Source organism: Aulostomus chinensis, chromosome 16, assembly GCF_037954235.1.
Source record: "Aulostomus chinensis isolate RoL2024-O1b breed Wild chromosome 16, RoL_Achi_v1.0, whole genome shotgun sequence".
NCBI classification, from domain to species: domain Eukaryota; kingdom Metazoa; phylum Chordata; class Actinopteri; order Syngnathiformes; family Aulostomidae; genus Aulostomus; species Aulostomus chinensis.
In genome coordinates, this window is record NC_141335.1 from 21827157 (window position 1) to 21840284 (window position 13128).

At 45.7% G+C, this 13128-nt stretch overlaps 2 protein-coding genes across 3 annotated transcripts in view; one reads left to right on the forward strand and one right to left on the reverse strand.

Moving 5' to 3' along the window:
- dennd10 (DENN domain containing 10) overlaps positions 1-13128 on the reverse strand; it is a 113351-nt gene that overhangs the window by 4979 nt on the left and 95244 nt on the right. The window contains exons 1-3 of one of the 2 annotated variants that reach the window (XM_086179601.1): positions 533-646; positions 388-442; positions 18-214 (exon numbers count right to left, since the gene is read on the reverse strand). In XM_086179601.1, the coding sequence (XP_086035727.1) occupies positions 18-214; positions 388-433 (243 nt within the window). In that variant the 5' untranslated portion in view covers positions 434-442; positions 533-646. Of the gene's footprint in view, positions 1-17; positions 215-387; positions 443-532; positions 647-13128 lie in introns of those variants that run through there. The other variant, XM_086179600.1, reaches the window with a different exon arrangement.
- On the forward strand, positions 1897-12373 carry eif3a (eukaryotic translation initiation factor 3 subunit A). Its single transcript, XM_086179597.1, has 22 exons — positions 1897-2082; positions 2637-2827; positions 2935-3071; positions 3157-3320; positions 3853-4052; positions 4199-4407; positions 4490-4661; positions 5321-5425; positions 5520-5615; positions 5709-5825; positions 5944-6129; positions 6288-6635; positions 6739-6843; positions 6925-7038; positions 7193-7315; positions 7389-7542; positions 7720-7901; positions 9523-9605; positions 9691-10127; positions 10230-10350; positions 10426-10598; positions 11546-12373. Exons 1-22 carry the CDS (start codon positions 2034-2036, stop codon positions 11710-11712), a joined length of 3633 nt encoding a protein of 1210 aa, XP_086035723.1. The 5' UTR covers positions 1897-2033; the 3' UTR covers positions 11713-12373.

Sequence of the window (13128 nt, forward strand, 5' to 3'; positions counted from 1 at the left end):
CAATAAAGACACAGTACCTTGTTGAGAGCTGAGGGCTCCTGTACCTCCAGGGTGGTGATGTAATACCAGGTACGACAGAACTGACCAAACACAAAGGTGTGGAAGTCCCTGCTGTCCTGAGTCAGACAACACTTGCTGAGCAGAACCTGCCTCAGTTCTGAGCCCACAGACGGGTAGCACCACACCCAGAGAGTGTCTCCATTCACGTCCTTCTCTGTGCACAAAACACATCCATTTAAACTTGTCTATGAACCTGATGGACAAACATGTTCCCGCAGGGACAGGAAGCTGCTGATGGGACGCTTTTGGATCTCACTGACATCATGTGATCCTCCTGGGGCTCTAAAATCTCACTGGAAGAGCAAGAAACGGTGAACCGAAACTTACCGATTAAACCGACGCTTAACATAGACTGTGTTTCAGTAGCTGCCATATTCCATACCTGAGAGAGTTGATAGTAAGCACAGGTTAACCGGAGAGCAACCACCGCCAACAAACCCCCTGTGTTAGCACCAGTGTGACCGTCAGGTACCTTGAATGCTCCAGCGAGATGCAAACGCCCGGAAGCGACGCTCAGCAGATGTAATGAGACGGTAATGGAGTTTTTAAACGACTCTGAACTCCGCTGTCAACAGACTTTCTTCTCTACGCCAAGTATCTTCCTACTTCCGGGTCGAAAGGTGACGCGCTATTCTCAGCCAATCACAGTTGGCGATGGTGTTGCGTTTTCGAGTCCGGAAATCATAGAGTTTACTATTATGTGAGTGAAATGGCCAAACTTGCAATCACCTTTTCTTTATACTCGTGTGCAGTCACAACTGTGTTGGCCCTGCCATGGACTGGTGACCCGTCCAGGGTGAACCCTGCCTCTTGCCCGAAGGCAGCTGGGATAGCCACCCCACCCCCCCCCCCCCCCCCCCGCGACCCTGAACAGGACAAGCAGTAGAAAATGGATGGATGGTACTTCAAACTGACTGACAAGCTGGTGTTGAGAGGCCAAGAGAAGAGAGGAAGGCCATTAAACCGAGAAACAGATAAGAATCAAAACAGGCAAATTCAGACAAATGCTTACAAAAAAACAAGACGAAATTAAAAATACAATGGTTAACGAGATATAGCAGGCAGTAGAGTATAAAATATTAGATTTTACTCCTTCCATTCACTGCTGTCTTTCTTTAAGGTTATTTCTTCTTGTGACCCGATTTGGGCCCACTTTGACCATCTTGTATTGGGGCATCATGCGGTAAATTTCAGTTAGTTATGTTAATTTTCATTCATTATATATGTGTCTTAAAACCAAACGTGCAGTTAGATGAACAAACTGCAATGTTTTGCACAGGAAAACATGAAGTGTCCGATCTTGCTTTTGTCAAAGCAATCCGCATTTTTACAGTATCGTATATCCACTCTTTTTATTGAAATGTGGGACATTTTTTAAAGGGCTAATTTATTTGGAGAAAATTACATTTTTGGAGGGTTTTATGAATGCACCACGAAAAGGGTACATACGGGTACTTTACATGCACCCAGATGTGTCAGGTTTTTTTAAAACCCCCGTTTGGTTAATTTCTTTAGACTTCCTGTCTATTGTTAATAATGTCTCAACAGAAAAAAAGATTATTTTCATGCTAATATTTTTACATATATTCAAAATGACTAAGCTACTCACATCAATATCCCCTTCAGTTCCCCACTATTGAGCGCATAAAATAAAAATTTTCTCTCATTGATGAGAAACAACTGCAATAAAAAAAATTATTTGTGATTATTTATATTATTATAGTTATCATTCATATTATTTATTAGTTTTAGTTGAAAAAATAGGTGTTTTATACGAAGAGGGCAGCTTGTTTAGGGGGATGGCACTGGACAAGCCTGGCAACCCGAGTTAGGCCGCCTCACGAGGTTGAGCTCTTTCCTTTCTCAGCTAGCATCGTTGCAGCGGGTCAGTGCGTGGCCTGGATGGACTGGTGAAATCTGTGGAAAATTAACTCAAGTTAATCTATTTTGAGTTTCACTTAAAAGCAACCAAAATGCCGGCGTATTTCCAGCGCCCAGAGAATGCTCTGAAACGAGCGAACGGTGAGTTCAACGCAGTTTTAGGTTGCAACATAATGTCAGACTCACACGCGAACCGGGGAACGTTAGCCTCCTTTAGCTCTCTGATGCCTCGTCACCGACTGAGGCAGTGCCGTTAGCTTCTAACGCTAGTTGGAATGGCGGGGAAGTCCTGTCCCTTTTCAGTAGCTAACGTGAGTGTGTTAGCTAGCTAACACTCAAGGCCGTCGTCATGGTCAAGAATAATGCATTTAATCGCCTTCCATATGTGAATGTTAACGTTATTAAAGTAAATCAAACCGGGGGCACGCCTGAAACGTAATTACCTGCTCCCGATGGCTGCTGTCAAATTATTAGTACCTGCTGTTCTCCTATCGATGTTCAAGCTAACGTTACCCGTCAGGTCGCCAACGACCGAGATGGGCCCAAACGTGTCAGGAATATTTAACGTTCGCCAATCATATATTACAGTAGCTAATCATGTCATAAAATTATCATATATCAGGAACGTGATTTATTTGGTGTATAACTGCATGGTGATCTCTGACGTACGTTGTCTGTTTTGTGGCTTAATACAGAGTTTTTGGAAGTTGGCAAGAAACAGCCAGCCTTGGATGTTTTGTACGATGTCATCAAGAGCAAGAAACATCGAACATGGCAGAAGATCCACGAGCCCATCATGCTCAAGTACCTGGAGCTCTGTGTGGATCTCCGCAAGAGCCACCTGGCAAAGGAAGGGCTCTACCAGTACAAGAACATCTGCCAGCAGGTGTGTGTGTGTGTCAGCGGCACAGACATTCTCACACATGAGTTGTAGGTTTTGTTCCTGAGAATTTAATGGATTAATCTGTCTTTGTTATCAACATGTGAAAACAGGTGAACATCAAATCTCTGGAGGATGTGGTCAGGGCTTATTTGAAGCTGGCAGAGGAGAAGACTGAGACAGCTAAAGAGGAGTCCCAGCAGATGGTCCTGGACATTGAGGACCTGGATAACATCCAGACTCCAGAAAGGTGACGTTAATGAAGTCCTTATTCACACTGATGTCTTTGGTGCTGGTCAGATATCTGACAGGTTGACACTCTTACGTGATTACAGTGTACTCCTGAGTGCCGTGAGTGGAGAGGACACTCAGGATCGTACCGATCGCCTCCTGCTCACTCCCTGGGTGAAATTTCTGTGGGAGTCCTACCGCCAGTGCCTGGACCTTCTGCGAAACAACTCCAAAGTGGAGCGCCTTTACCATGACATTGCCCAGCAAGGTAAATATGCACACCGAAATCTGATTTTCCAGCAAGATAAACATTGTGTTATTGCTGTCGTGCTACTATCAAAGACATGAGTTTCATTTTTTTCTGTGTGCAATGAAAGTATAAACTACTTCCAAAAAAATTGTGTTCAGCCCTGTGATTACAGTGCCATGGCTGACATGGAATTTGGGGGTGGAGGTTAAAAATAAAAGGTTGATTCTGAGCTATTAAACATGTATTGCACATGACAGTGTATGCACATCATTTGTAAGAACTTTGTTATATTCTACTGATCATTAAATTAGAACCTGAACATCTATGTCTTTGTACATTAAAACCTCAAGTCCAAAATGTCGTTAATATGTTTATCTTTTAACTGTTTTGTTGAGTTATGAAGCATAATTTAGTAATCAGGGCTAATTTATTTCCAAAATAATTAATACTTTTTTCCCCCCATCCTTCTGATGTATCTTTTGACTAAATAACAACTTAGCAGGGTATTGAACTGCATAATTTAAAAAGTGTCCTATCATTTTCTCTGCAGCATTCAAGTTTTGCCTTCAATACACCCGTAAAGCTGAGTTTCGCAAGCTGTGTGACAACCTACGTATGCATCTGGGTCAAATCCAACGCCACCACAACCAGAGCACCGCCATCAACCTGAACAACCCTGAAAGTCAGTCCATGCACCTGGAGACACGTCTGGTGCAGCTTGACAGCGCCATAAGCATGGAGCTCTGGCAGGTCTGTTTATCAGCACTGAGTCTCTGTGCCGTCTATACCAGAGTGCAACCCTTGACTACCAACTTTACACATGTTACTTACACCGTCTGTGTTCGAAATAAAGTGAAGATGCATAGACTTGATTGAAGTATGGTTTCTCTCTCCAGGAAGCATTCAAGGCTGTTGAGGACATCCATGGTCTGTTTGCTCTTTCCAAGAAGCCTCCCAAACCCCAGCTCATGGCCAACTACTACAATAAGGTGTCAACTGTGTTCTGGAAATCTGGAAATGCTCTTTTCCATGCCTGCACTCTCCACCGGCTCTATCACCTTTCAAGAGAGATGCGCAAGAATCTCACTCAGGATGAGATGCAGAGGTATCTCCAGTACCTGCAGAGGTGCACAAGTTTTGCTTTGGTAGAAACAAAACGGTAATAACACTTAACTTTCCATCTGTAGGATGTCCACCAGAGTCCTCCTGGCAACTCTGTCCATTCCCATCACCCCTGAGCGCACGGATATTGCTCGACTGTTGGATATGGATGGTATCATTGTGGAGAAACACCGCCGGCTGGCCACCCTCTTGGGCCTGCAGTCTCCACCCAGCCGCCAAAGTCTCATCAACGACATGGTATATTTTCTGCACGAGAGATGACGTTTCCTCTGTGCTTCAGATTTCAACACTGAGACAGAATATGAAACCGAGAATCTGGTTTTTGTTGCTTCAATAGAGCTCATGTACTTTATGGTGAAAATCATAATTACTGTTTTAGAAAGTCCAGAGATCAAAATAATGAACCACTGATGTACTGACTTTTTTTGACCAGCATTTCAGTTCACTGATAACAAAAGAGACTGAAACTCAGATTATGATCTTAAATCCCACCCAAAATGAGAATTTGGATAATTATGATTGTAATTGTGACACTTCATTAGTCAGTATTGTGCATTCCTCTGGGTCAAGTAAACATGTCTTACAAGTAACGTTTTAGGATTACTAATAATTGAATGATGTAAGAAAATAACCATTTTAAGTGTGGATGTAGCCTATCCAGGCGAGAGGCGGGGTTCACCCTGGACGGATCGCAGGGCCAACACATACAGACACAACCATTCACACTCACAGCCACAGCTACGGTCAATTTAGAGTATCCAGCTAACCTCACTGTCACGTCGTTAGACTGTGGGAGGAAGCCTGGGCTCGAACCTGGAACCTTCGTGCTGTGAGGCAATCTTTTTTTGTATAGATGTTATTAAAGGTGTCATGAAAAGTATTTGTGTGCTTTCCAGGTCAGATTTAACTTGCTGCAGTATGTGGTACCAGAAGTCAAGGAGCTTTACAACTGGCTTGAGGTGGACTTCCATCCTCTGAAGCTGAGCGGAAGAGTGACCAAGGTAAACCACCTGCCATTATTCAGTTGATCACACTATACTCTTTTGTCTTGGTCTTTTTTCGAAGTCATTCTAACAAACTGAATTCCCCTCATAGGTGCTGGACTGGGTGAGAGACCAGGCTGAGGAGTCGGACCTCCAGCACTACGTCCCTCACCTGCAGAGTAACACCATCCTGCGGCTTCTGCAGCAAGTAATTCTCCTCAACCTCTTTAATTCCCTCTGAATACTTGACCAGAAATGGTGATGTTGTCAACCTTAATTTTTCATCACATCATCACATCAGGTTGCACAGATCTACCAGAGCATTGAGTTCAGCCGTCTGGCTTCCCTCGTCCCGTTTGTGGATGCCTTCCAGCTGGAGCGCTCCATCGTGGATGCTGCGAGGCACTGTGATCTGCAGGTAAGTTGGTTACGAGTGCACAGCCAGCATTCCCAGCACAGTACAGTCCCCAGCGTACACGTGAAGGTTTACATCCCTGTCATACTGTTACCATTTGTCCTTCATGTTGATCTTGTAGGTCCGAATTGACCACACCTCTCGAACTCTGAGTTTTGGATCTGACCTGAATTACTCAACCAAAGAGGATGCTCCAGTTGGTCCTTTCCTGCAGAACATGCCCTCAGAGCAGATAAGGAACCAGCTCACGGCAATGTCTTCATCTTTGGCCAAGGCCATCCAGGTCATCAAGCCCACTTCCATCTTGGTGAGACCACAGGCTTCTGTAGCTACTTGATCAATGATCCAAGTCAACAGTTGTCATACAAATACTCCCATTCTTATTGTTGTATTAAAGTACCACAGCACACACCACTAGATTCTTAAATGCTAAATCACAAATTGGCCACATCTGTCTGTTATCAGCAAGAGCGTGAGGAGCAGAGCCAGCAGGCCATCGCTGCTTATCTGAAGAATGCTCGAAAAGACCACCAGCGCATCTTGGCTCGCAGACAGACCATTGAAGAGCGCAAGGAACGTCTCGAGAGTCTGAACATCCAGCGTGAAAAGGAGGAACTTGAGCAACGGGAAGCTGAGATGCAGAAGGTTCGCAAGGCCGAGGAGGAGCGTCTGCGTCAAGAAGCCAAAGAGAGAGAGAAGGAGCGCATTATGCAGGAGCATGAGCAAATCAAGAAGAAGACAGTGCGTGAACGGCTGGAGCAAATTAAGAAGACGGAACTGGGAGCCAAGGCCTTCAAAGATATTGATATTGAGGTGAACTGTAGCCAGTGTAGCTGGATTGATCCACACGTTTGAACTCAGTTACAGGATGAGGTGATGGAATGTTTTTAACACTGAAACTATGTGTAATTTGAAGGACTTGGAGGAGCTGGATCCAGACTTCATCATGGCCAAGCAGGTGGAGCAGCTTGAGAAGGAAAAGAAAGAACTCCAGGAGCGTCTGAAGAACCAAGAGAAGAAGGTAAAAGATTAATGCATCATTGTCTCCTACATGTCTGTTGCATACCGGACACATATAATGGACACTGGTTTTTCTCTGCAGATTGACTACTTTGAGAGGGCAAAGCGGCTGGAGGAAATTCCTCTCATCAAAAAGGCCTATGAGGAGCAGCGCATCAAGGACACGGAGCTGTGGGAGCTCCAGGAGGAGGAAAGGGTATGAAAAAACCCTGATTGTTTAATTAGATAACCTAGGAAGTACTCAGTCATGAGTAACGTAATAAGTAAAGCAATAAAGTACATGTATATATTCATCCAGGCAAGTTAATGAGCTACTCACTATGTAAGAATGCGTTTTGCTGTTGTTGTAGATCAGTAACATGAAGGTGGAGCGGGAGAAGGCTCTGGAGCACAAGAAACGCATGTCCAGGATGATGGAGGACAAGGAGAAGTTTCTGTCCAAAATTACTGCTGCGCGTAGCTTCATTTATGAGGTAAGACAAGAGTCCCTCCAGCACCTCGACTGACATGACTGCAGCAGGCTATTCATCATCGCTGTCTTAAAAGGAAAAACTGAAAGCCTTTGAGGAACGCTTGGTTGAGGAGAGGAAGAAGCGCTTGGAAGAGAGAAAGAGGCAGCGTAAAGAGGACAGGCGCAACGCCTACTACCGCCATAAAGAGGAGGAGGCCCAGCGTATCCACGAGGAGCAGCTCAAGAAAGGTGTGTGATTTCTGTTTTACATGTAAGCAGCCAACCAAGATGAAGGTCTTTAATAGACAATAATTAGAAATGTGTGAGACCGCGTGCTGTAGTGATAAAAGCCATCAGAAATGCACCAGTTCTCTTCTTCCTGTCAGAGCTTTTATTGACCTGGGGGAGGGGGGCGTTTTGTCACAGAGCGCGAGGAGCGTGAGCGCTTGGAACAAGAGCAGCGAGAGGAGGAGGAGAGAGAATACCAGGAGCGTCTGCGCAAGCTGGAGGAGCAGGAACGGAAGCAGCGCGCTCGTCAGCAGGAGATCGAGGAGCGCGAACGCCGACGTGAAGAGGAGAGAAGGGGCCACCCAGAGGACAAACCCAAGGTAAGAAGTGAAATGAAGCCTCGGTCAGATAATGGTTGGTAGATTTGAAGGCGTGAGAGTTCTCTCAAACATGGCTGACCATGGACAAGGAGTGGGAGGATAAATCATGTAATTGGCAGGCTTCTGCTTCTGATGTCACCTCTGATTGTATTGAAGCCAGCGTTAAGTTTTTAACACAGAATCAGTAACTTATCTTTAGGGCGCCAGACTGTGGACAAATGGTTACATTTCCGAACCAATTTTTGAGACAGCGTGAGGCACAAGTGCAACTACTCGCACTTGAGTGCTCTGCAAATTTGCTGACCTTTAATGTTGAAATATGAGGAGGGAAGGAGTCCCTTAGTGTATGCCTGTGTGTGTTACGGGGAGGGTCTTGGCAATTAAACTGCAGGGTCATCTACACTGTGTGCCTTACTATTGTCACCTCAACAACGTCAAAGCTCAGTGAACAATGGCGAAACAAACGATAGGGGCATTATTTTTCCACCAGCAGTCCCTCTACAGCTGCAAGCTGTACATGGATCTTTTATAGCTGGTTGTGGTTATTTCAAGTCTTTTGAAGCACTGCCAGTAATGACATTTGTGGTTGCAGTTATAATAAATTACAGTTACTGCACTATACTTCATGCTTTTAAATCCTTAGTCACATAGTCCTATTATCCGTATTCTCAAAGGTATTGTGCTTTCAGGGAGAAAAGGGATGTTTTTGAACTGCCTCTTGCAAAAATATTTTTCAGTGTTTTCTGACTAAGGCTGGGCTGAGCACCACTCCTCTACAGCCACAAAATGCTGAGGTCAAGAAGGAAAAGTCTGAAAAGTCAGACTCATAAAAGTGTCAGAAAACAATGTGTCTGATGGGAGTTGATGTGAAAGAGTTCACGTGGCTTCGACGCTGCAAAAAACCTACACTATGAACTGTAGCTTCTGGTCCAAAATATGTGGGAAACACCAGGTTTGCTACACCAGCGCCTTCTTCTGCTCCCTGCTGCTGCATCACACTGATTCTCCAGCCCAACAACTGTCTAGAGCAGGTGAGACACTGATCAGTGTCTCAAACAGTCTCACATCAAAATAACTACACTATCCCTTTAACCACTGTCTTGTTGGCAAGAGGCCCCCCCCCCCCAGCCTGTTTAATGGCCAGCGCAGCATGAGGGTAAATAAAGAGTTGGATGAGGACGCCTCATTAAGAGGAAGGAAGTCATTAGGGTCAGCCATGTTTCATACAGATTATGCTCAACAATTGGATCATTTATTCCTAAGACCTTGGGTGGACAGGAAAATGATAGCGGGCAGTAAATTCCTGCTCATTTCCTCAAGACTTAGTGTGAATCGAAGCTCATGCTACTACGCATGCATAGAGCACAAGTCTGGGATAAGTTTTATAAGAACATTTCGCAACGCACATTTGCCTCATTTGTGCCGCCAGACTGAAAATTCGCATCATTCGCGCGTTTGCATAGACTTTGAACGGAAACTGTTGGCACAAATTCGCATTCGGTGTGAACGCACCGTTAGGCTTGTGCAGTTGTGTCGCCGCAGTCGCATAAGTGAAACACTCAGCGGCAGGGTTTTTATGCCACTATGCTGAGTTTCTCGTGCATTTTATTTCTTTTCCTAGGATTGGAGTGAGAAGGAGGAGGGAGGATGGAGGAAGCGCACCGATGGAACCGATTCAGAGTGGCGACGCCCTGTGGCTGACAGGTGTGTGTTGGTAACCCAGAATCCTACATTCTGATTGGTTAAACTGTCAGTGTCTGCTTGAACAATAGCCACACTGTCTCTGTAGGGAGTGGAGACAAGAAGGACGGGAGGATGAGAAAGAGGACCGAGAGGTGCCCTTCAGGCGAGGGGATGGTCCACGCAGGGGTGGAGATGACAGAGGGCCTCGTCGAGGCTTTGATGACGATCGCGGTCCACGCCGTGGTGGTGATGACGATCGTCCTTCACGTAGAGGGATGGATGAAGACCGAGGTCCACGCAGAGGCTTTGATGATGACCGTGGCCCAAGGCGTGGATTTGATGATGATCGTGGTCCAAGGCGGGGCTTTGATGATGACAGAGGTCCACGCAGAGGTATGGATGACTCCAGGGGTCCTAGACGAGGGGCTGATGATGACTGGGGTCCCAGAAGAGGAGATGATGAGAGAGGTGGAAGACGAGGTATGGATGATGGGCCTCGTCGTGGTGATGACTCCAAACCCTGGAAGCCCCTTGGTAGACCCGGTAAGCCCTTCAGCTCCTAACAAAGTGTTTCACTACTGTGCAGATTGTGATGTCAGAGAACTGCGTAGAACTTGATGACGTTGTTCATATTTGGGGTTGCAGGAGGTTGGCGAGAGCGGGAAAAGGCCAGGGAAGAGAGCTGGGGGCCTCCCCGTGGCAGCGCCCGTGACGATGGAGATGATGATGATGATGAGGAAAGATCCAGAGACCGCCAGTCACACAGGTGGGAGTGACGTCAGTAAGTGTCAAGGAAATCTGTCGTGTCGGGATTTGTGTTAATGCATGTGATTCTATTCAGAGAGGAGAATAACTGGAGGAGAGCAGGAGCAGATGAAGGAAGCAGTTGGAGAGACTCTCGACGAGAGGATACTGAAGACCGCCGCGATGACCGCCGCATGGACAGAGACCGTCGTGATCGAGACCGCCGTGAGGACATTCAGCAAAGAGGTCCACCCAGAGATCATGATGATGGTAAACAGAGCACGTCTTTATATTTGAGACCAAATTTGAACTAAAGCAAAGTCTGAACAGTTCTGCACAACAAATATTCAAGTTTAGAGAAGCCTTATTGCCAGCCGAGCCTGACAGCCTGACACAATCAATCTGAGATGACCCTGCTCACAGCAGCTGTCTGTCACACCCAAGCAGGAAAACCCAAGTGGAGTTGAGGCCCCTACTAGTAGGACTGATGTCATACGCAGGGTCTAACGAAGGCAGGGCGACACCGCACTGAGCACAGCTCAAATGCACGTGTGGTTGCTGTGTGACTGACACGTGCACCAGCAAGTTCCCCCAACATTTTGCACCAGCAGAAGAGATGATCAAAGACCTCTGAATCTATCTGACCGTCAACCAGAGGAAAGAGCTGGCCCTGTTTATTCTGTAGAAGCGTGTGTGGGTTCACGAAGTCCTCAGGGCAGCACGGGAGTTTGAAGAGTTTGGGCTCGTTGAGAAAATGCGGCTTGGTGAGGAGCGTTTCAGGTTTATTTCAGGCTGAACCTGCTAATCTTTTCCTCCATCACTGTTGTGATCTGTGATTCCCTCCTGCTACATTACCTGCTGCTATGCCTAAGTAAAGTATTCTTTATTTTTGGCGCACGTGCACAGGCACAAATGTTACGTAAGTGCTGTGCAACACATACTTGCTGAGTGGCACTGGGGTACAGGGCTCCACTTAGCACATCCTATGTGTAGGGGGCCTCTAATACCAATGGCTGCATTCCATATAGATGAAGTCCTGGTAATGTAGGTACTCAGGACAATTGACTTAGGTGTTGGTCCCTATAAAACCTAATGGGATATGTGAAGTGTAGTTTTGTTTTAAGCCAGCAGGTGTCACCATTTACCTGTTAACTGCTGGTGCAGGTTTTTATCAAGTTGTATAAAGTCAATGTCTAATGAGCACCTGGTGTCTGCAGGAGGATCCTGGCGTCGCGGCGGTGATGATAGAAGGGAGGAGCGGCCCAGGGAGCGGGAGAGAGAGCGTGATGCCGATGGAGAAAAGGCCTGGCGCACTGACAAAGAAAACCCCCGTCGCACCAAGAACGAGACTGATGATGATGGCTGGACCACCGTCCGCCGCTGAGTCTGCGCGTCCTCATCAGCTTAGCCCACGTAATGAATAATTTGTTATGAAAATAAACTTCACGATCTCATCTACCAGTTAGAAGCTCGCAGTCATATATTCACCTCTGCAACTGACACTTACGTGTGTTAATCTTGATAAATGATCACAGCAGTTCTCTGGGGGTTTGTTTTCCTTTATCTTGACAGTTCATCAGAGGCACCTGAACGTTAACTTTGGCCTCGTGCAAACCGTCAATGTAGCCATGACTCCCCCCCCAGTGGTTTGGAGTGTTAACATCCACTTGGGGAAGTGAAACTGACTATTCTGATCCAATACACCAATTTCATCTCACTGTAACTTCAGTGGAACACCAACTGCCTCTTCAGTAGTTAACTTTTGCATAGGTGCTGCCAGACTTCACGTGTAGCAATGATCTCTGCTCTTCATCTAATGTTTCAGATGCTTCTTAACCCATCAGATGAGTGGAAATTCCATTTTGATGTGCATGCTTAGAGTTTTCAATTGATCTCGGCCAATCTACAGTGTGGTTCTATCTCACTGCAAACAACGGTGTCACACCAGCTTGCATGTGTACAGATGAAGCCTTTATTGGAGATGTTTGCTCTCTGGTTCTTGTTCATTTTGTCAAAAAAATCCATTAAAGCATAACTGCAGCCCACGTCTGGGTGTCTCCATTGTTTGTTCTGATGGAAAGGTTTATACATGGTTTCAGAAGAAATCACCGTAGCACACAGGACCCATGCAATGATGATCTCCAGCGTTGCAAGGTGAAGCTGGTGGCTCATTAGAAAACGCAGTGACGCATGCTAACACTGAGTGTAAAAGCCCATGTTGAAAATATTGGACTTCTCAAGACTGAATGTCTGGACTGAAGGAGAACCTGAAGCAGCTTCATGACATTCTAGTTGTGAAATCTTGTTCTACTGTAAACTTCAAAGTGGACACCTAAGTGTCATTCTGAATTGTAGGTGCCGAGTGTGAACCCGAAAGGACAAGAACAGCTAGTGACAGACCAAATACACAACCAGTGCAGAGGAGAGGGGGTCACACGATTACACAAACCTCTGGGAGACATTGAATTTCTGTCAGAAAAACAGATTCCACAAACGCCCACCAGCAGGATCTTTTTCATACATACAAATGTTACAAATTAATCTGGTTTGTACCACAAAGTGTGACTGTAAACTGATGACGTGTGGTAGAGCTGCAACAAGGAAACTGATAAATGATAACTCCATGAAGACTGGTTCCAGAATGACGATAGGAATACGGTTCTTTGAGTGTGTGTGTGTGTGTGTGATTTATGACAGAAAAACAGTATGTGGACTGTTAGACAAAATAATCAGAGCTCACTGAGGAAATGAACATTTTTCAATTTTACTCAACATTTTATCAACTAAAGCCTTCAATGAT